Here is a 24,108-nt window from a genome sequence, read left to right on the forward strand (position 1 = left end):
TTGAGAACCCACTATATACAAAATGTCATGCTTTGTACAGTGATGAAAGAAATATTAGACAAGCTCTATAGTCCAAGAATACTCTATTATTTTCTTTAACATTAGTCTGAACAACATATTTTAAATAAGTATTAAAAACTAACTGGATTGATTAATGTTTACAGGATTTTCATAAATTTTAAAAGCCTTTTAAAAATATCTAGAAAAGCTAAAACAAAAGCTTTTTACTTCCTAAAGGTAGCAATTACTAGCAAGCATTTTACTGTAATACAATGAGAATAACTAAATTTCCCCCAAAAGTCTATCAAGTAGTCAAGCTCCCTGCAGTTGCATGCACATTGAGTTCCAGTTCAAAAACTTCTCACTGAACCAAATAATCAAGTGAAGGAAAAAAAAAAAAAAAAAGAAGTAGGTTCAGTGTTCGTTGGGATTATGAGAAGATAAAGAGATGAATTTCCTGTCTCAGCAATTGGATTACTCAATTCACAGAATTTAAACACATTAATTAATGAACTGTTCTAACTGCAGGTCTCGAAGGCATTAGGTAAGACAAACAGACACCCAGGAAACACCCAGCAGAAGAATGTCCAGAAAGACCAGACCTGCCCAATACTGTCAGCTGAATTCTGGGAGACTCTCCAGGAGTTTGTCTCCTGGAGACAAGCAGCAAACTGAGGCAAAGTAACAAGCACAGGCTCTCATGATTGGTGGCTGGGTTAATCAGTGAGGTCCAGGGGCCACTTGCACCAAGATCACCCAGAGACCATGTTAAAATGCAAATTTTTAGCCCCTTTTCAGTTCTACTAAACCAGAATCCCTGAAGATGAATGAAATCCAGATGATTCAATCTACATTCCAGATTATTGTTAGGCACATTAAAGGTTGAAAATCACAGATCTAGTTACTATTACTTTAGAATATGTAATTTAGGCCAGGCGCAGTGGCTAGCACCTGAAATCCCAGCATTTTGGAAGGCTGAGGTGGGCAGATTACTTGAGGTCAGGAGTTTGAGACCAGCCTGGTCAATATGGCTGAAACCCCGTCTCTACTAAAAATACAAAAATTAGCCAGCCATGGTGGCAGGCACCTGTAATCCCAGCTACTCAGGAGACTGAGGCAGAAGAATCACTTGAATCTGGGAGACGGAGGTTGCAGTGAGCCAAGCTCGTGCCACTGCATTCCAGCCTGGGCAACAGAGCGAGCCTTCATCTTAAAAAAAAAAAAAAAAAAAATGTGATTGGCCAGGCGTGGTGGCTCACACCTGTAATCCCAGCATTTTGGGAGGCCCAGGCGGGCAGATCACAAGGTCAGGAGATCGAGACCATCCCAGCCAACACGGTGAAACCTCGTCTCCACTAAAAACACAAAAATTAGCCGGGCATGGTGGAGGACACCTGTAGTCCCAGCTACTCGGGAGGCTGAGGCAGGAGAATCACTTGAACCTGGGAGGCAGAGGTTGTAGTGAGCTGAGATCACACCACTGCACTCCAGCCTGGCAACAGAGCAAGACTCCATCTCAAAAATAAAAAAAAAGTAATTTAGAATGGCAAAATAGTATTTGTCATATTATGAATGAGTTACAAAGTTATCTACTTGGTTAACAGAGTTAATTTATTATGAAATTGATTTTTTTAATGATCAAGATAAGATAGATGGACCGAAAATTGCTGGGTTCTTGGATCCATTTTGCTAAAACATTTTACTTAGAAGGATGTTTGCTGTTTCCTATAACAGTGTTGAAGAATCCTCCTTATCTGAGATCAAGTAATAAAGAAGAGAGAGAGCTGGGTGTAGAGGTGTCTAGAGCACCCTCTCTCTACTCGTGCCAGTAAAAAGCAAACCTGTAGTATTCATCTTTATATACACTCAGAGATGTAAATATGGAGAGATAGAGAGGAGCAAGCCACAAAGCCAATTATGCACCAAAGTTATACCATTAACCTATACAAAGATTTCATAGGTTGTAGATGGTAGATTAATTGATAGCTGAGAGAAAGATAGTCAAACATATCTAATGCAGGAATCCCCCTGTATCCAGGGGGGATACATTCCAAACCCCCCGGTGGATGCCTAAAATCATGGATAGTACAAACCCTACACACACTGTTTTTTTCTTTACATAATACTTATGATAAACTTTAATTTCTAAATTAGGCACAGTAAGAGATTAACAACAATAACTAATAATAAAATAAAACAATTATAACAATATACTGTAATAAAAATTATGTGAATGTAGTTTTTATCTCACAAAATATCATAAAATACTCAGACTGGAAAACTGAAACTGTGAAAGTGAAACCACAGAGAAGGGGGGTCTACTATACTTACTTACACATTCCTCTTCAAACAGGGAGAGACATATGTATTCATGTAGAGAAACCTGAATTCACATGCCTTTAGAAGAGTGGGTAGATAGGTGAAAAGGCCTTAACAAGTAGAGAAGGACATGGTGAACAGGTGAAGATTGAGTATTAAAAAAGTACCAATAGAGTTTTCTGCATTCCATGATGAATAACTAATGAGATGGTCTAATAGAGTAACTAGCAAGCAAGGCTTCGTGTGTGAGTCAAAAGCTTACTAGAGCAAGTCATTTAGCTCTCCTCAAGGTTCACTGCCTTTGTCTGTAAAACCAAGGTAATATTAGCACCTTTCTCGGAGAGTTGGCATAAGGATTAAATGAAAAAACATGGGGAAAAATGCTTAACACCTAGTAGATACTCCATAAATGTTAGCTATCATTATTAGCTATCAGAACTTTCTGGAGCAGATTGGAGACTAGAAAAGAGATGTGACTTAAGTGGTTGTGCATGCAACCCCACTATGACTTTAACTTACCGTGTAGTGTATTACTTTCATGATAAAAATAAATTCCTTCCCTATGATAGACAATGTACCTTCCTTGTATCTCTTGGCTGCAACATTCTAAATTTCTTATACTTCTAATATGGTACTTATTAAAAATTCCAGTTTGAGAAATATGTACTGAAAATCCCTACAATGCTTGTAAGCGAGAGGCACAATGAAACATAAAAATGTGAGTTAAACTAAAAAGATCAAATTGAAAATCAGCTACTAAGCATATGTACCAATAGACCGTAGAACAGATACTTAATGATAAATCATATATTTTAAGTTGGGTAATGCTATTTTAGAGATTTTCTTTCAAACTTTTCAAATGATGTTTCATATGTTTACATCTTAACTATAATTGAACCCCGAGAAGACAGTTAACACCCAATTATTTCTTTCCTATTTATTTATTTATTTATTTTTGTGAGACAGGATCTTGCTGTGTTGTCTAGTCTGAAGTGCAGTGGTACAGTCATGGCTCACTACAATCTCAAACTCCTAGGCTCAAGGAATTCTCCCACCTCAGCCTCCCGAGTAGCTGGGACCACGGGTGCGCACTACCACACCTGGCTAATGTTTTTGTTTTTGGGTAAAATGAGGTCTCACTTTGTTGCCCAGGCTTGTCTCGAACTCCTGGGCTCAAGAAATTCTCCGGCCTTGTCCTCCCAAAGTGCTGAGATTACAGACATGTGCCACCGTGCCTGGTCTCAATTATTTCTAAAAAGACCTCTATCGCAACTTTACCAAATGGCCCAAAGGAGTTCCCCATATTGTATGCTGTTCCATCCGGGTCGTAATGAGGATGTGCAGTTGCTCCATTCACAGCAATAAATTTGCTCCAATCTACCTGCAAATTTGAGACCATTGGAGATTTTTAATGGGCAGATCTCTACTTACATGCATAAATAGTAGAAATATCTAATGTTTTTAAAAATATGATATGAAAACTGCAATGTAAGCCCTAATTTCTTGCCTCTGAGAAATAAAAATTATTTTTCCCACTAAGAAAAAGAAATCAAGACTAAAAACAATAAATAAAAACCCATCACCACTACTAACAACAAAACTATCCTGAATAAATTTGCCTAATACCACAGGAAAATTCAAAAGAAGCATAAGAATTAAAATTAAAAACCTAGTCTAAAATTTTCTTTTTAATTATGTTACATGAAGGAAATACAGGTATAGACAACCTCCAGTCCAATACTAACCATAGCTAGGAAGAACAGCAACTAGCCAAAGTAGATCAGTACTATTCTATTTCTCCTTTACCCTAGCCTTCAGATGTTAGGGCTAAGGAAGGAGTTTAGAATTATATTTAAGGAAAACCAACCCAGAGGCCATCAGACCAGAGGGTAAAGGTGACCTGCATCATGAATAACTTTGTTTTTCTGTAGTTAAGGCTCCAATTTCTTCTTGATATATACTACTCTAAAAAGTATTTCGAATGGAAAGAAATGTTAGGATCTATTTTATTCATTTTTTTACCTGTACTTTACCTTTTCTGTCTTTTCCAGAGTTTCAATGTCCACTTTATTCATAAAGTTGGTCTCAGTGCAGAGGTAGTAATCACCCTTGTACCGCACATAGTTGACATTAGTGTTGTCAGTCATGGCTGAAACCAAACCCTAGAGTTATTTAAGTACCATGCTTACTGTAGCAGATGCTAAGCACACACTCAAAGGAAGAAAGCAATTTCAACATCCTCTCACATATACAAAAAAAAATCTATTTTCAAGATTTATGTTTGTATAAATGGTATATATCATAATAGTTTAAATAATCATCACTCTCACCTGCAGCTTTACCAGGCAGCTCAAACCTGGACATGAAACGTTCAAAAACATTCTTGCATGGATCCGGGAGAGCCAGTGTGCCAAATTCTGACATCACAATTCGGTTTTTAGCACTGTTGGCCTTATATGTATCACTCTGTAGAAACTTGCTCCTGTATGTCACTGTGCCCTTTGCCATCCTGAACTGGTGAAGCAGTGCCATCCCATCAAACCAATGATTGTACCTTCAAACAGGAGAAAATAAATAAATATTAGTAAGAAAACATGGGGTAAAAATGAGGGAAAGAGTGATAGATCTTCATTTCAAATATAAAGATAAGGAAATGGGACAGATTCCCAGCACAACCTGATTAGTCAGAGAACTTGAAATTATGGGAGGATAGCATTTTGGGCATATCCTAGGTATAAAAGGAAAGAATAATTTGCATTCTCCTGACTCTTACCCCTGTCCAAAAAAAAAAAAAAACCCTCACATTTTACAAAACCCCTATTGTGGTGAATCCTAAGAAAATTCTAACCTTTACTCCATGGCTAAGATAATAGCATGAGAGGAGATGGGATGCCTGACATTTACCTAATCAGAATGAGTTCCAGGCCGGGCACAGTGGCTCACACCTGTAAGCCCAGCAATTTAGGAGGCTGAGGCAGGTGGATTGCTTGAGACTAGCCTGGGCAACATAGCAAAACCCCGTCTCATTAAAAATAAAAATAAAAAAAGGAAGAGTTTCTAAGCTTTTAGAAATAGTTATCTTCATATCTTATATGTATTAAAGTTTCCATTTACTCTAAAATTTTTCAACTTTATCAAGATTATGCTAAAGTAGACAAATAAGATAACTGTCCTTCTTAATCATTTTTGTCCATATGATTACATCTTAGGAATGATCTACTTAAACAGTTAAACATTGAAAACTGTAAGGAAAAGTTTGTGGTTTCGCTTTTTAAATGGTTTATTATATGGTCTCTTCTTTCATATGCTTAACACATTGAATGCTTAATACCTTCAGTATGGATAAACAAAGCTAACAACATTGTCTTAAAAGGCAATGGTTCCTGAAAGCAGAGACTGGAAGAGATATTTGTATACCCATGTTCGCAGCAGCATCATTCACAATAGCCAAAGGGTGGAAGCAACTCAAGTGTCCATCAGTGGTTGAATGCATGAACAAAATGTTTACACTGTAAGGGTTCAGAGCATGCTACGCCAAAATATGCCACTTTGACATACCGATTATTTTGAGTTAAAAGGTACTTGAAAAACAGCCGATGCATGAAGGGCACTCTGACCTTCTTTAATCCTTCCTGAAAGCAGGAATAAAACTCCCATGTGAAAGGTGCCCTCCCTGTACCAGAAGGAAGGAAGATATTTATATCACCAAAGGTAGGGAGTTGAGGCTGAGAAAATGAGAAAGATCTGTGCAAACGAACCTTGTTAAACTAACCTTTATCTTCATGGTCACTTTCACACAATTAACTGCCATAGCCCAAACTCCTTTGTCTTGTCACATTTTCACCATTTACTACACTTTGTCCAACCTAGTACAAGCTTTCAGCCCTAACTTATTCTTTGGCTCTTCATTTTTCTTGGGGGAGGAGTGGTTCCAAGGTACACGTAAAACTTACTAAATAAAATTTGTATGCTTTTCTCTTGTTAATCTGTCCTATGTCCATTTAATTCTTGGGCTCAGCTGGAGACCCTAAGAGGTAAGAGGGAAAATTTTGTCTCCCCCAAAACATATACTGGAATATTACTTATCCTTTAAAATGAAGGAAATCCTGTCACATGTTACAACATGAAGGAACCATTGAGGACATTATGTGATATGAAATACACCAGTCATAAAAAGACAAATACTGTATGATTCTACTTATATACGGTATTTAAAGTAGTCAAGTTCATAAAAACAGAAGGTAGAATGGTAGTTAATAGGAGAAAGGAGGAAGGAGAAATAAAGAATTGCTGCTTAATGAATATAGAGTTTCAATTTCACAAAATGAAAAAGTTCTAAAGATCTGTTTCATGACAAGATGAATATACTTAACACTACTTAACTGTAGTCTTAAAAATGGTTAGGATGGTAAATTTTATGCTATATGTATTTTACCAAAATTTTTTTAATTGCAGGAAAGAAAAAAGAAAAAGTCTTTAACCCAATGATTTGGGATGCCACTATTATCAGATAACTAAATGTCCGTAAATTCCTGGGTTTACTTCTGGTCTTTCTAATCTGCAGTGGTCCTTTCTTGCACCAATATCACAATGTTTTAATTGTAAAGGCTTTATGGTATATTTTAATATCTGGTAGGGCTAGTTGCTCCCTCTGAAAAAAAATTTTAGTGTTTTCTTGTCAATTCTTACATATTTATTGTGCTATATGAACTTTAGTATCAGTTGGTCCAACTTTCTTAAACAGCTTGTTGGAATTTTTATTAAGATTGTATTAGATTTATAAATTGACTCAGGGAGAACTGGGACATCTCTATGACGTTGAATCACTCTATTCAAAAACAGGGGATGGTCTTTCCATTTATTTGAATTTATCTTCCAGGAGTGTTTTAAAGTTTGCACATTTCTAAATTCATTGCGAAGTATTTAATCTTCTTTGTTGCAATTGTAAATGAAGTTTCCCTACCATTATGTTCTCTGATTATTGTTTGCATACATGAAGGATATTATTTCAGTATGTTAATTTTATATCCTGTGACCTCACCTTTTATTGTTCAATTTAGTTTTATCATTGATTCTCTATGGTTTTCCAGGATTAATGTGGTTATTATATTAATATGATAAAATAATAATATTATATCATCTGCAAAAAGAGAATTTTACTTTACTAGTCCTTGTGCCTCTGGTCAATGTCTTTCATCTAATTGCATTGCTTACATCTGGTACAATGTTGAACAGTAGTGAAGATACTGATCATTCTTTCCTGTGTCTGTACTTGAAGAAAATACTCATATATTTTCCAATGTAGTATTACTGCTTGTAGCACCAAGATATAATAGATAGAGTTATTTAAGATATTTATAATATATATATTATATACATATACCAAGATATATATACATTAAGAAACACATACATATAAAATCATATTTAGAAACTATCCAATAAACCCTATTTTCTTTTTTTTTTTTAGACAGAGTCTCACTCTGTAGCCCAGGTTGCAGTGCAGTGGCACAGTCTTGCTCTTGCAACCTCCGCCTCCCGGGTTACAAGCGATTCTCCTGCCTCAGCCTTCTGAGTAGCTGGGATCACAAGCACGTGCCACCACACCCAGCTAATTTTTTGTATTTTTAGTAGATATGGGGTTTCACCATGTTAGCCAGGATGGTCCTGATCTCCTGACCTCGTGATCCGCCCACCTCGGCCTCCCAAATTGCAGGGATTACAGGTGTGAGCCACTGTGCCCAGCCAAAACCTATTTTCTTAAGCAATTTTTAGGAAGAGTGGATGTTTAATTTTCACAAAAGCTTTTTCAACGTCTATGGAGATAATTCTGTGATTATTTTTCCTGGAACTTATTAATATGGTGTATTTGTATTGTATTAATGAATTCACTAATAACAAGCCTACCTTGTATTCTTGAAATTAATCCCATCTGCTCATAGTTAATTTTATTTTTTAATGTGGTATTGAATTCTGTTTCTTAACAAAATATTTATTGGTGCTATAATAGTATTATATATTTTGTACTTTTTTTAAGAGACAGGATCTTGTTCTGTGGCCCAGGCTGGAGTGCAGTGGCACTGTCAGAGCTCACTGCATCCTCAATTCTGGGCTGAAGTGATCCTCCCGCCTCAGCCTCCCAAGAAAGCTGGGACTTACAGGGACATGCCACCACACTTGGCTACTTTTTAATTTTTTTGTAAAGATGGAGTCTCACTATGTTGCCCAGGCTAATCTCGAGCTCCAGGCCTCAAGAAATCTTCCTGCCTCAGCATCTTAAAGTGCTGGGATTACATGTGTGAGCCACAATATTTGGCCTATTTTGTACTTTATCATGGATATTCATAAATAATATTAGTCTGCAGTTTACTTTTTTCCATGATCTTTGTCATATTTAGATATTAATATGATGCTTACTTTATAAAAACAATTGGGAAGTTTCCTTCATTTTTGATGCTCTGAAATAATTTATAAAGTACTGGGACTATCTCACATTTGAAGGTCTGGTAGAATTCATCTATGAAATAATCTGGGCCTGGTAATTTTTTTGAGAAATATTTCCTTAATAAGGGTCCTATTTCTTCTACAGAAACTGGTCTACTAAAAACTTCCCTCTCTAAGGCCGGGCGTGGTGGCTCATGCCTGTAATCCCAGCACTTTGGGAGGCCAAGGTGGGCGGATCATGAGGTCAGGAGATCAAGACCATCCTGGTTAACACGGTGAAACCTGTCTCTACTAAAAATACAAAAAAAATTTAACCAGTGTGGTGGCAGGCACCTGTAGTCCCAGCTACTCGGGAGGCTGACACAGGAGAACGGCGTGAACCTGGGAGGCGGAGCTTGCAGTGAGCCGAGATTGCACCACTGTACTCCGGCCTGGGCGACAAAGCAAGACTCCCTCTCAAAAATAAAAAATAAAATAAAAATAATAAAAATAGAAAAAATAGAAAAATAAAAAACTTCCCTCTCTATCAATTTTGTTTAATTCTTTTTCTTTTTATAGAGACATGGTCTGGCTATGTTGCCCAGACTGGTCTCGAACTTCTTTCCTCAAGCAATCCTCCTGCCTCACCTTCCCAAAGTGCTAAGGTTATCCCGCCTTGACCTCCCAAAGTGCTGGGATTACAGGCATGAGCCACCACACCTGGCCTCCATCAATTTTGGTAATCTGCTTTCCCTATAGAATTATCCATTTTTTCAAGGCTTTCAAATGTATTTGCATAAAGGCCTTCAAAGTCTCTTGTAATTAATTTTTTTCTGTTTCAATTATTTCTTCTCCATTGTCATTTCATACTTTGTATATTAGTGCCTTTTCCCTTTATCTTCTTCATCATGTTAACTAATGGTTTGTCTACTTTGGTAGTATTTTTCAAAAAAAGTTACAATAATTTCAAGAATTTTTGCTACTTAAGATATTTCAATTTGTTAGATTCTGTCTCAAGAGATCCTGTCATTCCATGCATGCATTTATTCAAGTCAACATATGCTTGAGTCCCTACTATCTGCCAGGCATTGTGCCAAGGTCAGCACTTACAGGCACATAAATAACAGATACAAAGTGATTGCTGCTACAAGGGAGAAACTTAAAAAACAAAAACAAAACAAAACAAAAAAAACACTATTTATGCAGAGAAGGAGCAACAGGATGGAAAGCTGGGGAAATCAGGAAAAAGTCAACAAGAAAGGCGACATTTGACTGGTTCTTTACGGATGTCTGCCAATTGCAGAGGGGACAAGGGCAGAGGTGATGGAAGGGGGAAGCGTCAAAAGACATACAGTATCTTAGAGGAACAGCCAGTTGACAGGGTAGCGTGTGGGCGGAGCTGTCAGTGGCAGGTGATAATGTTGGAGAAACAGGTCAGCCCGCATCACCAGCACTTAGACTAAGGCTTAATGACCTTCAACAGGCAAGTATGAAGTTGTGAAACAGGAGAGTGAAACTGTGTGACTGGCATCTTGGAATAGAAAGAACAGCATGCAGACTGAAGAAGCCGACGAGGAGCCCAGGCAATAAATCAAGCAAGAGAAGATAAGCACCTAAACTGAAGCAGCACCAGTGAGCAAAGGACAAACTCCAGAAACAAGTCAGAGATGACTGATAGGATGTAGGCAGCGACAAAAAGAGAGGGTCCAAAAAGTCAGGCCTGAATGACTGGCTGCCTGGTGATACTTTAACCGGGATGGAGAAGACATGAAGAACAAGTACCGGGGAAAAGTCAATGGCTCGGTTTTGAGAGTCTGAGCTATTTGTAGAACAGCAGAGTATAGATGTTCCATAGCCAGTTGGCAAACCACAGGTCTAGAGCCCAAGAGCTGGGGGCGGGGTGGGAGATCCACGTTTGAGAGTATCTAGGTATAAGCTTGCCAATGGGATAACTGCCATCTACCGAGCACTTACTACATGCCAGCTATTGTGCTAAGCACTTTGCTACATCCGTTATACATATATTCTCCCTTCAGATTGACCCTGCAAGGGAATATTTTTCCCAATTTACAGATGTGGAAACCAAGGTTCAGAGGAATATGCCCACAGTCTCAGGGCTGCTCAGTGACAGAACAAGGGTTTGAATTCAGTGATGACACTAACTCCTGGGCTCTACAGCATCCCAAAAGGTAAGGTGAGCTCTAAGAGTTATTTGGCAGAGAAGGAAATGGGAGAGATGATGATGCATCAAGGTTTCAGAGAAGAGGAAGAGGGCTGCGTCCTCTGATCAGCAGCAAAGCAAAACTTGAATTTGCTGAGTACTAAGACAAATCCATGGGAATGAAGTATGTGTAGGCATTGTATTAAGTGTTATAAAATAACCTAGAGATGATTTAAAAGATAGAGGAGGACGTATGTAGGTTAAAAGCGAATATATGCATTTTATATAAGAGACTGCAGCATACTTGGATTCTGGTATTTAAGGGGTCCTCTAACCAATGCCCTGTGAATACTGAGGGACGAAGTGTGGGGGTGGGAAGAGGGAAGCTGAAGGAGTTCAAATGCGGCTGCCCCACAAGTCATTCCTTCCTATGAAGTAGGCCAGTTTATCTGCTGAGGGTGAAAGGGACAGGGAGAATGAAGGAGGCCTCAGGAAAGGGTCAGAGACTTGCGGCAGACCCTGTGAGAAGCTGCAAACACCAACTGCTAAAGATTCCTGGCAGCACCAAGCACTCAGCTAGGACTGGAAATCATCATTTCGTAATTGAATCAATCAGCAAGGTTGTGTGATTTGCTCTAGACCTGCTCAGCAGGCCTGGGCCATGAGCAGGGGAAACCAAGGATGGGCCAATCTAGGACTGAAAATAATCAGAGGAGAGGCAGTGACCACCAGGGCAAAGGAAGTGAGCGTGGTGTTCAAAGCGCTTGAAGTGACTGACGGTAAAGTCTGGGCCAGGGAGAAGAAATTAAGAGACAGTGGATAAGCCTTAAGAAGGTAGAGGACAGGAAGGAAAGGAGAACTTGATGGAATGAAAAAATAAGTTTAATGGAATGTAGGACTGTGAAAACTAGGGTTTTGAGCAGAGTAGAGTTTCAGAGTTCAAGATTTCAGGGGTGGGGAAATTCTGTAGAGTAAGTTCCAAGTGTGGCCTCGGCATGTGGCCTTGTCGAAGTGGCACAGAGGGGGACAATCATTACAGTGGGGACAGTCCCGGAACTGGGAGCCTAGACTATGGATCCTGAAGTCCTGTCTAGAGAAGAGTAGAGACTAAAGGTGCTGATGCTATTTAATATTCTGCCCAGATTCATGTAACTGTGTTCTTTTTACTTTTGTTTAATTTTTATTTTTTGTAGAGATGGAGTCTTGCTATGTTGCCCAGGCTAGCCTCAAACTCCTGGCCTCAAGCCATCCTCCTGCCTTGGCCTCCCAAAGCACTGGGATTATAGGTGTGATAAACCACACCCAGTCTTCACATCATTTTAAAAACTAGTATGTCTTCAATTAAATCACTGATGAAAACAATTTAATTGAAGATACGCCTTTGGCATGTCATCACTGTGTCTGCGTGCTGACATGAATATGTTAAATGGCATCTAACAGAGTGACCAGAGATTCACATGTGAGCAGGGTATTCTTATCCACAGGTGAAGGGTTACACTGCCCTTCCCTAGGTCACTGCCTCTCCCTGTAGGTCCTGTCTTGGGAGCCAACCACTAAACTGAGTGTCTGTCTCCCTTTGACCTGAAGATATCTGTCCAAGGGGAAGGCAAGACTTTGTTCCTGCTATAAATGCCCACCACTGACTCTGAAGAAACTGATTTGAGGACAAAGTAAACACTTGTGAGGGCCAGCCATGCCATCCACTTGTCCCACAAAGATTCTTATCTTCAAAGAGGCCCGTGGGGGCAAGCCTGGACCCTGAATGGTTCTGCTACTTAGTTTGAACAATATATTACAGCGTCTCCTTCTGCAGCAGGTGAAATACCATATACCCTCTGTAAGAGGCTGTTTATTCTCTGGGAGTTGGATTAGAAGTTTCTCCTCCTCCTCCCCTTTGCCCTCCTTCTCTTCTACTTCTCCTTGCCTCATAGCCTTTTTTTAAACATCCCTAGTTCTTGGTCTGTTTCCAACAACAGACCATGAGAGACAGAAGGACCATGATCAAATTCCAACCAGGCCCAGAGGAAAGGGCATGGTGATTTACCAAACAGAAACTAGAACGGTGGTTGCCAGGGGTTAGAGGAAGGGAAGAATGGGAAATTAGTGTTCAGTGGATACAGGGTTTCAGTTTTGCAAGGTAAAATGAGTTCTGTGAATGGATGGTAGCACAACCGTATGAATCTACTTAATGCCATTGAATTCTACATATAAAAATGGTTAAGATGGTAAATTGTATGTTATCTATATTTTACTACAATATTTTTTTTAAAAAAAAACAGTAATTCCTGGAATTCATCTAGCCATTAAAAATAATGATCGTTCAGACTTCGTAGCAACATGAACAAAAAGGCTTATGATAGTGTGAAGTTTTATTACAGCGGGGCAAATAATACTACATATAATTGTAATTACTTAAAACAAATCTATAGAAATAGTGGGAAGACTGGCAGGATATACATCAAAGTGCTAAAGAAGGATGTGTCAGGTGGTACATGCTTCCCCCAGCCTCCCTTTTCTATATTTTAAAAAGTTTTATATGGGTAAAACTTTTATAATAAAAAATGGTTTCTACTATTTAAAAATGTTTAAAACAAAGCAGATTCCTTCCTGGCCATAGAGGTTTTGTCACATAGCTTCATGTCCCTAGTAGACACTGAGGGAAATTTATACTGAAGAGTTATTGGTTTTTCATTTTTTTTAACATTTTATGTCATTTATTAATGCAGTATACATTAGATCTAAAATCTGCAGTTTCTAAGCATACCATGTTTAGATCTTTCAGATCCTTCTGCAGTTTTAGGTTATTTCTACAGAGGTACCTTTAAATGAATGAATAACACATTCTATAATTCCTGAAAATATAGTACAGAGTGAAATGACTTAAATATAATTTAGGCACATACTGACTATGAAAATAGGTTATCTCTCAATACAATACTTCTCTGTCTTGGTAAAAATAAGAAAAAGAAAATAATCCATTTCTGAAGTTGCTTTCCTTCACTTGTAAGGGTCTGATCTCCTCCCACTATGCACATGTACCCTTTACTGTTAAGGAAAGCTTTGCATATGTAGATATAGAAGAATGAGTTACGTAAATACTAAAGATATGTCATTCTCCCAAAGGAGACACAGGTGGTTTTCAATGATTCCTTGCCTCATGTTGATGAGTCTGTAGAATTCAGAACCCATTTGGACACAGATAATATCCCTTCTCTTGGGGTAGAAATAAGGACACCAGGTCACTAGTAGGGAGGTACAGGCCCTTCTTCTGCTGCTGCAGAGAGATAATGACTGAAGAAAATTGGGCTAAAATTTGTTTTTAAAAAAAAATATATATATATATACACACACACACACACATGTAAAATAATCACAGGTGCTGACTGATTGGTATTACATCTTGGAGCAGCCAAATGCCTTTATTTTTACTTTACATATATTTTTTGGTGGCTGTAATCAAATGTGTGTTTAAAATTCCTCATTCCTGGGCTGGGCACAGTGGCTCACACCTGTAATCTCAGCACTTTGGGAGGACAAGGCGGGCGGATCACAAGGTCAGGAGATCGAGACCATCCTGGCTAACATGGTGAAACCCCGTCTCTACTAAAAATGCACAAAATTAGCTGGCCATGGTGGCGGGCACCTGTAGTCCCAGCTACTCGGGAGGCTGAGGCAGGAGAATGGCGTGAACCCGGGAGGCAGAGCTTGCAGTGAGCCAAGATCGCGCCACTGCACTCCAGCCTGGGCGACAGAGTGAGACTCTGTCTCAAAAAAAAAAAAAAAAAAAAATTCTCATTCCCCACTGTAGGGTTCTAACTGCAATTATATTACATTGCCTTTTAGCAGACAACTCTACCATATTCATTCATATAAGCTTTGATTGCAGTAGCTCTGGATTTAGTATTTATTTCTAAGCTGGCCCTATGTAAGCTATTTGGTATTTGAATTAAATGAATATTAATGATGCACCTTGGTTTTTCGGTTTTGAAGTATCTTCCTATGCTTGTGATGATTGTGTCAGAAAACTAGGCTAATAGTGTAAATAGATAGAATTGCTTGGTCTGGTGTTGAGTGGAACTTGCCTAGAATGAAATTCTGAGAAATTCTCATTTATAAGTGTTGTAGTGATAGGTAAGTTCTTCCTCTATTCGGAGTTCCACTGTACCTTTGGAATGACAGTGATGCACAACGATGTCTTTCTTTCCACTCTGTGGCAATCAGTAAGAATTGGATATTACTTTAATTTAGCTATTGTTTTCTCCTAAAAAGTAAACATTATGAAAATGAACCTGAAAAGAGTCTTAGGGAATCTGATCTCACCATATTCATATGTTGTGACAGGTATTTAAAGAGGGGAGGCATCACTAAAGCTATTTATGAACCTGAACAACCTTTTCCACGTTTTCATAAAGTTTTAACAATTTAAATATCAATACTGCATCTAGGTATTCAATAAATATAATTGCATATGTTGTGCTTTCCATAAATTAAAATCCTCAAATGCATCTCAAACCAAGATGGTATTTCCACATCATGCCTATTTAAAAACAAATATAATAGATGCTATTCCTGGTCATAAAGCCAGGTAAACCCCTCTACCCCATTCAAAAGGCAGAAATATCTATTTTCCTTACATCTATTAAATGACTGCTTTTCTGTTAAAAATCAGAATATGAAAAAAAGTCAGTTTTTCCCTTATGCGCCACTGAGAACAAGCATAATCCTCTAAACATTTTTTTTTTTTTTAATTTCCTTACAGTGTTATTTCTTCTAGACAACTGAGTGGGTGGAGAAAGAAAAAGTGATAAGGAAAACACTTTCATCTTGTACATCTTCCTCCAGTCCCTAAAATTCTCATCTGACACTTTGTGACATATGTAGTGGTGTCAGCATCTCTTCAAATATAGCTCCCTTCAGCTTGGACCCTCTCAGGTTGGCTTCTTGAAGATCACACCCAGACAGATCACAGTTCTCTAAATCAGTTCCTGCCAGAGTTGCTCCTCTGAGGTTACAGTTCTTCACTTTGCATTTTTTAATGTAGCCCTCTCAGGTTAATTCCTGTCATCTGACTTCCCTCCATATCCATACCTTTCAGATTAGCACCTTCTAAATTGGCTTTGAGACCGGAAGGATCCTCAAAATTACAGTTTCAGGGATGCTCCTTTTGCATTAGAACAGAGCATCTTGATTCCCTAGAGATTTGCACAATCTAGCACTGATCCAGAGAGATCAACTCGTTCAAGATTTGCACAGCAAAGATTTGTACGTGCAAGATTACAGCGGCTTAAATTGGCCATTTTGAAGTTAATGTATCGAAGGTCCAAACGAGAAAGATCAGCACCACTGAAGTTCAAACCCTGGCATCGCAGTTCTGACTTGGTTGGAGTTGCTAGCAGAAATCGGACAAATTCCTTTCGGGATATTGGTGAATGATCCTCCAGTGGTTGAGAATTCTTTATTGCCACTTCTAGGTGTTCAATCAATGAGTCAATACCAAAAAATCTTGCTTCTTCTAACACACCCAATAAATTAATGCCATCATTTACAATGAGCTGTCCATGACGCAAGTAGTTCAAAATGGGTTCAAAGTACTCAGGACTTCGGTCAATTAAGAAAGCTCCTCTATGAGCTTGCTAATTTCCCTAGACACCTTTGTCCTCAAACATGTGGGCCAGCATACTGTCAGGTTCTTTATTCACTAAAGTGCTCCGTGTAGTTGTAAAGTACCACCCTCCAACATTTAATGTCAGCCAGTCTGTGTGGAATCCTAACAATCCTTCAGGAGGCTTAGAATCTGTCTGAGGATCAATAAATGGCTCTCCTTCACAAACAAACAAAACATCATCATCCCTGATCAAAGCAATATCATCAATCAGTCTACCTTTTCCATTGTACACACTGGTGGCTTTTATGCCGAGTTTACTGCTGGCCACAGAAAGCAAATCAGATAAAGTTCCATATACAGCAACCATCTTTCTATTCTTGGGGCTGCCGTTCAGGAACAGGGTCACCCGCCTCATTGAGCTGCCCCTGCTGGGTCCTGAGTGAGCCGCCACCCTTCCACCTGGTCCTCCTCCCACCTTTTTCTCCTCCTGCCCTTCCCCTCCCTCCACCCACTCGGATTCGCCTCCCTTCGCCACCTTCCTGCCCTTGGGGACACACCACACACACGCACTCTGCCCCACACCCAGGGCTCGACCAGTCCTCCTTCCCACCCCGCCCCGAGGCTCCTCAGCCTGCCTGAGTTTTTCATTTATTGACATCTATTTATTGAATGCTATTTAGGTGCAGACTACTGTTACAGGTAGTGGGGATACAGGATGAACTAGAAAAAAAATCTCTACCCTCATCAAATTACATTCCAATGGGGGAACAGAGCTTAACACTCAAATAACAAACAAAAAAATACCAGACACTGATAACGCTGTGTAGATAATTAAAATAGGTAATGTAATCAATACAGTCAGCCCTCCATACCCATAGACTCCACATCTGTGGATTCAACCAAACTCTTGAGTCAAAAATATTGTGGAAAAAAAAGCCACAAAGTTCTGCAAAGCAAAACTTGAATGTGCTGAGTACTAAGACAAATCCATGGGAATGAAGTATGTGTAGGCATTGTATTAAGTATTATAAAATAATCTAGAGATTATTTAAAAGATATGGGAGGACATGTGTAGGTTAAAAGCAAATATATGCATTTTATATAAGAGACTTCAGCATACTTGGATTCTGGTATTTAGAGGGGTCCTCTAACCAATGCCCTGTGAATACTGAGGGATGACTGTGCTGGCATTTTTATGTTGGGAGATCAGGAAAGGCTCAAAGGACATGAGATTTGAGTTGACATCTGAATGACAAGACCAGTCTTGGGAAGATTAGAGAAGATAGGTGAGAGAACTAATGCTAAGATGCTGAGCAGATACAACTGTGCCCAGTTTGAGGAACTGAAAGAGACCATTGTGTCTGGCAAGTGCTGGGTTAGGAAGAGAGTGGTATGAGGAGACATTGCCCTTCCTTCAGGAACTTGCAGGAAAACAGCTCAGTCATCACACAGACAGCTTCTGACACCTCTCTTCTTTTGGAACAAACCACAGAGGGCTTCAAATTTACAATAGTCTACAGAGCAGAAAAAGCAGGACATTTTGTTTAAAAAGTCTCCTTTTTTCTCCTCTAGGCTACAGTTTCCTTATCTGTAATCAAAGGGATGGAATGGCAATATTAACCTCACAGAGGAAGCAGATATTAATGCATATTCCATAGAACCAGCCCATGCCAAGAAATCCAAGTTGTTCTCCAAAATCAAGGCTTACTTATCCTTCCCAAACTCGAATTTCCCAGGTCCAATTCGCAGAAGAGAGCCATTGAGCCACTTAGGAAAATGTCCCCAGACTCGAGCAGAGATGCCCCGTGGAGCCTCTTCCACTGTGGTCAGTAGCGGTGCAACACATGGCAGACCCCGACACTGCCCAAAGATGGCTTTTTTCTGATGAGTATTTCCCATGTACCTTTTGAAAACTGTGCAGAGGAAACCAAAAGAACAAAAAATATTTTACCAAATCTTCTATAAACTTGCCTGTTTCCCACAGACAATAATCTTATCAACTGGCAGCTTGAGGGAAACGTGAACCTAACACCAAATACGGTCTCCAAATTTCTTCTCTCTCCTTCCTCATTCTCAGACTATCAACGCTTTGGTTCTCCATTTTCAACCCACAACAATTTTATTTCTTGTAGTACTAATCTGCCTAAGAACTAACTTAGGACTTCAGTTACTATTTTTATCATTTCTCATAGTTGAACAATGCCTGTCTTTTTACAAGAATAAATTTACATGCCAACCCCAGATGTGCTAAGAGCAACTGCGTTGTTATAAAAATGACCACCATTCAATATTATCCAATTACATTGACCGCAGTAATTTAGATATACCAGAATCTGATTCCAAAGATTTCATAGCAATTCTTGTGATTTTAATAAGATCTTAAATTTAATTCCTTTTATTTGAATGGCATATACATGAAAATGCAAGGCATTTTCTAGTAGAAGGGTGTCAAAAATTAAATTATGCAGTGATATTCAGTCTGAAATTACCGAAAGGGCAAAAGGCACAAGAAGTAAAAATCATTACTGTATAATAAGGAACTGAAACCTTTCCCTATTATTTTAACATTACTGAGTATTCACAAGGCAGTACTGCCTAACATAGAGGGGTGGTCAAATAAATAATCAAGTGCTATAAAATAGAATTCTTTCTCTCATTAAGGTTTAAGAGTGATTCAGAAATCTAGACTAGAAAAATGAGCTAACACATAGGGACACTATTACTCTTAAGAAATGAGATTTGCATTCTTTTAGCAAGTTATTACTATCCATTTCTTTCAAATCTTTCAAAAATTCAGCTTGAAGCACATGAGACATTCTACTCCCCTATATGACATGTAACAATTGAGGCAAACCTAATTCTTTCCTGATTTTTCAAATAAAATTCTCTTTCACCCTGAATGTTCTTCCCAATGTCCTTATCTCTAGTTCTAAGAAAATTCCAGCAGGGCACAGTGGCTCACACCTGTAATCCCAGCACTTTGGAAGGCCAAGGCAGGTGGATCACCTGAGGTCAGGAGTTCAAGGCCAGTCTGGCCAACATAATGAAACATAATGAAAGCCCGTCTCTACTAAAAATACAAAAAAAATCAGCCGGACGTTGTGGCAGACCCCTGTAATCCCAGCTACTCAGGAGCTGAGGTAGGAGAATCGCTTGAACCCGGGAGACAGAGGTTGCAGTGAGCCGAGATCGCACCAACGCTCTCCAGCCTGGACAACAAGAGCAAAACTTTGTCTCAAAAAGAAAAAAAAAAATTTCATTAATTGGTCAAGGTCTATCTCCAGTGTTATAGTACTTCCCTTAAGAGGCAGCACAGTGTAGGCTGGGCATGGTGGCTCACACCTGTAATCCCAGCACTTTGGGAGGCCAAGGCAGGTGGATCACGAGATCAGGAATTCAAGACAAGCCTGGCCAAGATGGTGAAAGCTCGTCTCTACTAAAACACACACACACACACACACACACACACACACACACACACACACACAAAATCAGTGGCAGCTGCTTGTAATCCCAGCTACTCAGGAGGCTGAAGCAGGAGAATCACTTGAACTCGGAGGGCAGAGGTTTCAGTGAGCCGAGATGGCGCCACTGCACTCCAGCCCAGGTGACAGAGTGAGACTCCGTCTCAAAAAAAAAAAAAAAAAAGAGGCAGCACAGTGTAATATTTAAGGGTGTGAGCTGGAGCTCTACCTGGCTCCAGCTGGTTGGTTTCAAATGTGCCCCCTCCCAAATAAGAAGCCTTGAGAAAGACACTTATCACCTCTCTGTGGTCTGTTTCCTCTTTTCTAAGATGGGGATAATGATAATTCATATTACTTCTAAGGCTATAAGTAATAAATGAGTTAGTTTATGTAAAGCTTTTAGAACAGAATACTCAAAAATGCTATTATTATATTTACATAGCTTTTAATGATAGTCCAATAAGGTGTAATATCTTCTTTATTTTATTCATTTGACAAAGTACTTGGTACCGCTGTGGGATAAAAAGCATTAGAACCCTGAAATAAAAGAACTGACTGCCTAGTAAACAGACCACTGACACTGTGTTTTATTTCCGCATTGTTTCTCAGAGTCTGGTACAGGACTGCTTGGAACAGAAATATCTGGTGTTACTGCTGAAATGCAGTTTCCTGGACTCCATTCTGGTCCTAATAAATCAGAATCGCTTGGGAAAGGCAAGCAGGTGTTCATAGGCATACTAAAATTTGGGAAGTACAGTATAAGAAGTCCAAAGAGGATGCTTTGAAAAGATAGAGAAGGAAAAACTCTCAGTTATTCATCTTATTTTTATTAACATTATGCATATTTATCTTATTCTCAGATTAAAATAAATTCCCTAAGGTCAGGTATATAATTTACTCATCTTACTTTTTTAAGTAAATTGAATGGCCTAATTGGGCAGTTGTCTAAGTAGAGATACACGAATTTAAGCATTTCACATTGTAGAAAATATTTACATGTCTATATGTTGTATACTCCATAGCATGCTGTTGGTAATCTGCTACATGATCTTCAAAGTTTCAATAGAATTTGATGTTAACAACTTTCTTAAACTCCTTTCTATTCGTAGCTTCTGAGACATTGTCCTATTCTAACTTTCCTGCTGCCCTATAACTACTCTCTGCATTCTACTAGTTTTATTACTTATTAGCTGACAACCTTGAGCAAGTTACTTAATGTCTCTGAGCCTCAGGTTTTTCAATGATAAAATGGAAATAAAAGGAGATTAATACTTCCTGTTTATGTCTGTCGTCATAATCAAATATAAAGATACTGGATGCTTTCCAAATGTTAATTCCCTTTAGGGGCTCCTTGTCTCCCTTATCACTTCATGAATGTTCCTAAGGTCCTACCTTGGATCTTTAATCTCAGCACTCTCCCTTGGCAATCTCATCTAGTCTCTTAATTTCACCAATTACTTCTGGCAGGTGACCTTCAACATGTCAAAATAGAATTTTTAATTTCCCCCCTTCCAAATCAATTTTCTTCATCTAGGATATTTCCCAACTCCTTCAGATGACATTCACTCACCTAACTCATCCTTCAAGATCCAGTTTCCATGTCATTTGCTTTATAAACACAGCATTCGCCTTACCTAGAGCAAGAACTGATTCTCCTTAGTCTGAACTCACAGCATCTGTTTATAGCTCTGTTTATGGACCTTATCTTATCTGTCTTGTATGATAAATGATACTACCAGTACTCCTTGAGTGCAGGGTCTGGTGTTTGTCTCCCTTCTCCTTCCAGTACGTAATACATTCCCTTGCATACTGCAAACATTAAATTACTACATTAAGTAATTTTAAAATTTATAGTGCATATTAGTATGATTTCTGAAAGTTCTAGATCAGCCAATTTCTATAAATAAAATCATGTAACAATGGTAGCCATAATAGAAGGCTATAAAGCAATAAATGAGTTTTAAGGCAGTCCCCGCAAAATGCAAATAGAGAAACCAAACAATTACATTAGAACGTGTGGCAGCGATTTTTCAATTTAGAAAAGCCTAAATATTGAATATTCTTCTTATTGCAAATCCCAAAGAATCCCAAGCCCCTGACTCCTGCCCTAAATATTGCATAAAATATGCAAATGTGAAGGCTGTTTCCCTGACCATGAGGAAACAATCCTAACTCAGCCTTCTTTAACTTCCAGGGCTCTGCGGAATTGCTGTCTAATCTGAGGCACACAGGACGGAAAGCTTCAGAAGCTCCCAACAGTCTTCAGGAAAGTGGCACAGAATTCTAAGTGCAGACTGGCAAGAAGAGGAGGATGAGGAGGAGAAAGGGGCAAACCCCCTACCTGGGAGCGGGTGCACCATCACAGGAAGGAAATCCACTGCAGTGGCAGAAAGACTCCTGATAAAATGGAGAAAGACTCGAAAAAACATTTTCATATTGAGCAGATCCCGTGATTTCCAAATCCTCTCACACTGGCAGCTTTGAGTACTACTAAACAATGAACACGCACAGAACTGCCTGGACTGTCCCTCCCTTACTGACAGGTCGAAGTGAGGAGGAGGCTTAAGGGGCGGGGCTTATTTCCATGACAACTGTCCAAACAACCTGTCTTTAATAAGCAGCTGTTTGAAATATTAAAATTAGACCACCAGTAGTGGTCTCCCCCTCCCTAAACTTTTCTTTTTCAAACCTGTTCACACACTATAGTTAAGTCCGTTTATCTTGATGCACAGCATCAATTTTATTATGCCACTCTTCTCTTCTGGAAGATTCCGACACAGAATAAAGTCCAAATTTAGACTGCCACTAGAGGACTCTACAATCTGGCAACAATTTACCTTTCATTCTTTTTCTCTGCCTTTAAATCACTTCATCCTTCCTTTTCTTTTCTATTCATTAATTTTACAGAACATTTTCTGACAATCTAGCATGAGTGAAAGTATGCCCTCAAAATGTATATGACTTTATTAATTTAACATTTTTAGCACCAATGTATCAAATACTGTGCTACAAAGAAAGAATACCAAGAAACAAGATTGTCCCTGCTCTCCAAGAGTTTAGACCATACACTATTCCCCTTCATGAATTTTCATCCTAGCAAAGTGACTAACATACCATGATACGTTTGTTCTTCTGTGCCACTGAAGAAATGCCTGAAATATCCCCTTTCCTTTTCAAAAATCCAATTTAAAATCTACCTCTCTGACTCCCTTACCAAAAGGTCTTCTAGTAACTTCCACAGCACTGCCACAGAGTTGCTTTTAACATTAACATATCATGTTTTCCTGGCAAAATTGTAAGTATATTTCAAGAAAGAAGTGGTTAAAATTGTCAGAAGGGAGTGTCTTAAACATCTAGCAGAGTACAAAGATGGTTTGGTATATATTTTGATTAGTAATCAATGAAAAATAACTTACAAATTTGTGAGACTATTGAAATAGTAAAGAGTAACATCAGAAGTGTAAATTAAAGGGCAGTGGTATTCCTACAATAGCATTTCTCCAGTTGTGAGATTTTTTTTTTTTTTTTTTTCTGAGACAGAGTCTTACTCTGTCACCCAGGCTGGAGTACAGTGGCACAATCTCGGTTCACTGCAACCTCCGCCTCCCGGGTTCAAGTGATTCTCCTATCTCAGCCTCCTGAGTAGCTGGGACTACAGGTGTACGCCACGATACCTGGCTACTTTTTTTTATTTTTAGTAGAGACAGGGTTTTGCCATGTTGCCCAGGCTGGTCTCAAACTCTTGACCTCAAGTGATCTGCCTGCCCCAGCCTCTCAAACTGCTGGGATTACAGGTGTGAGCCACCATGCCTGGCCAAGATGACGACTCTTGTCTATGTGGATGGTACCAAAACCATCCAAATTTGATTTTAACAATAAGCCTTCATGATTAGGCTTTCATGCACCTTTATACTAGAAAGTATAACAATTCTGAACAGTAAACACATTGTGACTTAAAATCAGTTCTCCAGTCTTAATCATATCAAATGAAATGATCAAATCCATTTTCTGAACCTTCAAAAGGAAGAACTAGATGTTGAACAATAGTGATACCACCAGGATATAACAAGTATATTATGAAATCTAGTCTGAAACAATCTGTTGGCCTTATTTTTCATATTAGTAATAAATGCTTA

The 24,108-nt window shown here is 38.9% G+C and overlaps 1 protein-coding gene and 1 pseudogene across 5 annotated transcripts in view; both read right to left on the bottom strand.

Annotated features, from left to right (window-relative positions):
- The window catches only part of BCO2 (beta-carotene oxygenase 2), a 45,099-nt gene extending 22,042 nt beyond the window's left edge, over nt 1–23,057 (bottom strand). Inside the window, exons 1-5 of one of the 4 annotated variants that reach the window (XM_003910705.5) lie at nt 22,314–23,057; nt 18,217–18,421; nt 4,650–4,873; nt 4,353–4,468; nt 3,598–3,700 (exon numbers count right to left, since the gene is read on the bottom strand). In XM_003910705.5, coding sequence (XP_003910754.1) covers nt 3,598–3,700; nt 4,353–4,468; nt 4,650–4,873; nt 18,217–18,421; nt 22,314–22,407 — 742 coding nt within the window. In that variant the 5' untranslated portion in view covers nt 22,408–23,057. Of the gene's footprint in view, nt 1–3,597; nt 3,701–4,352; nt 4,469–4,649; nt 4,874–18,216; nt 18,422–21,542; nt 22,281–22,313 lie in introns of those variants that run through there. The other 3 variants (XM_009187282.4, XM_017948963.3, XM_009187283.4) reach the window with 3 other exon arrangements.
- Nucleotides 14,695–18,206, bottom strand: LOC108582042 (annotated as a pseudogene). The gene has a single exon (XR_001895143.3). The product of XR_001895143.3 is annotated as a BTB/POZ domain-containing protein KCTD9 pseudogene (transcript).
- Nucleotides 23,058–24,108: the final 1,051 nt, after the last annotated feature.

Source organism: Papio anubis, chromosome 12, assembly GCF_008728515.1.
Source record: "Papio anubis isolate 15944 chromosome 12, Panubis1.0, whole genome shotgun sequence".
In the NCBI taxonomy this organism is placed as follows: Eukaryota; Metazoa; Chordata; class Mammalia; order Primates; family Cercopithecidae; genus Papio; species Papio anubis.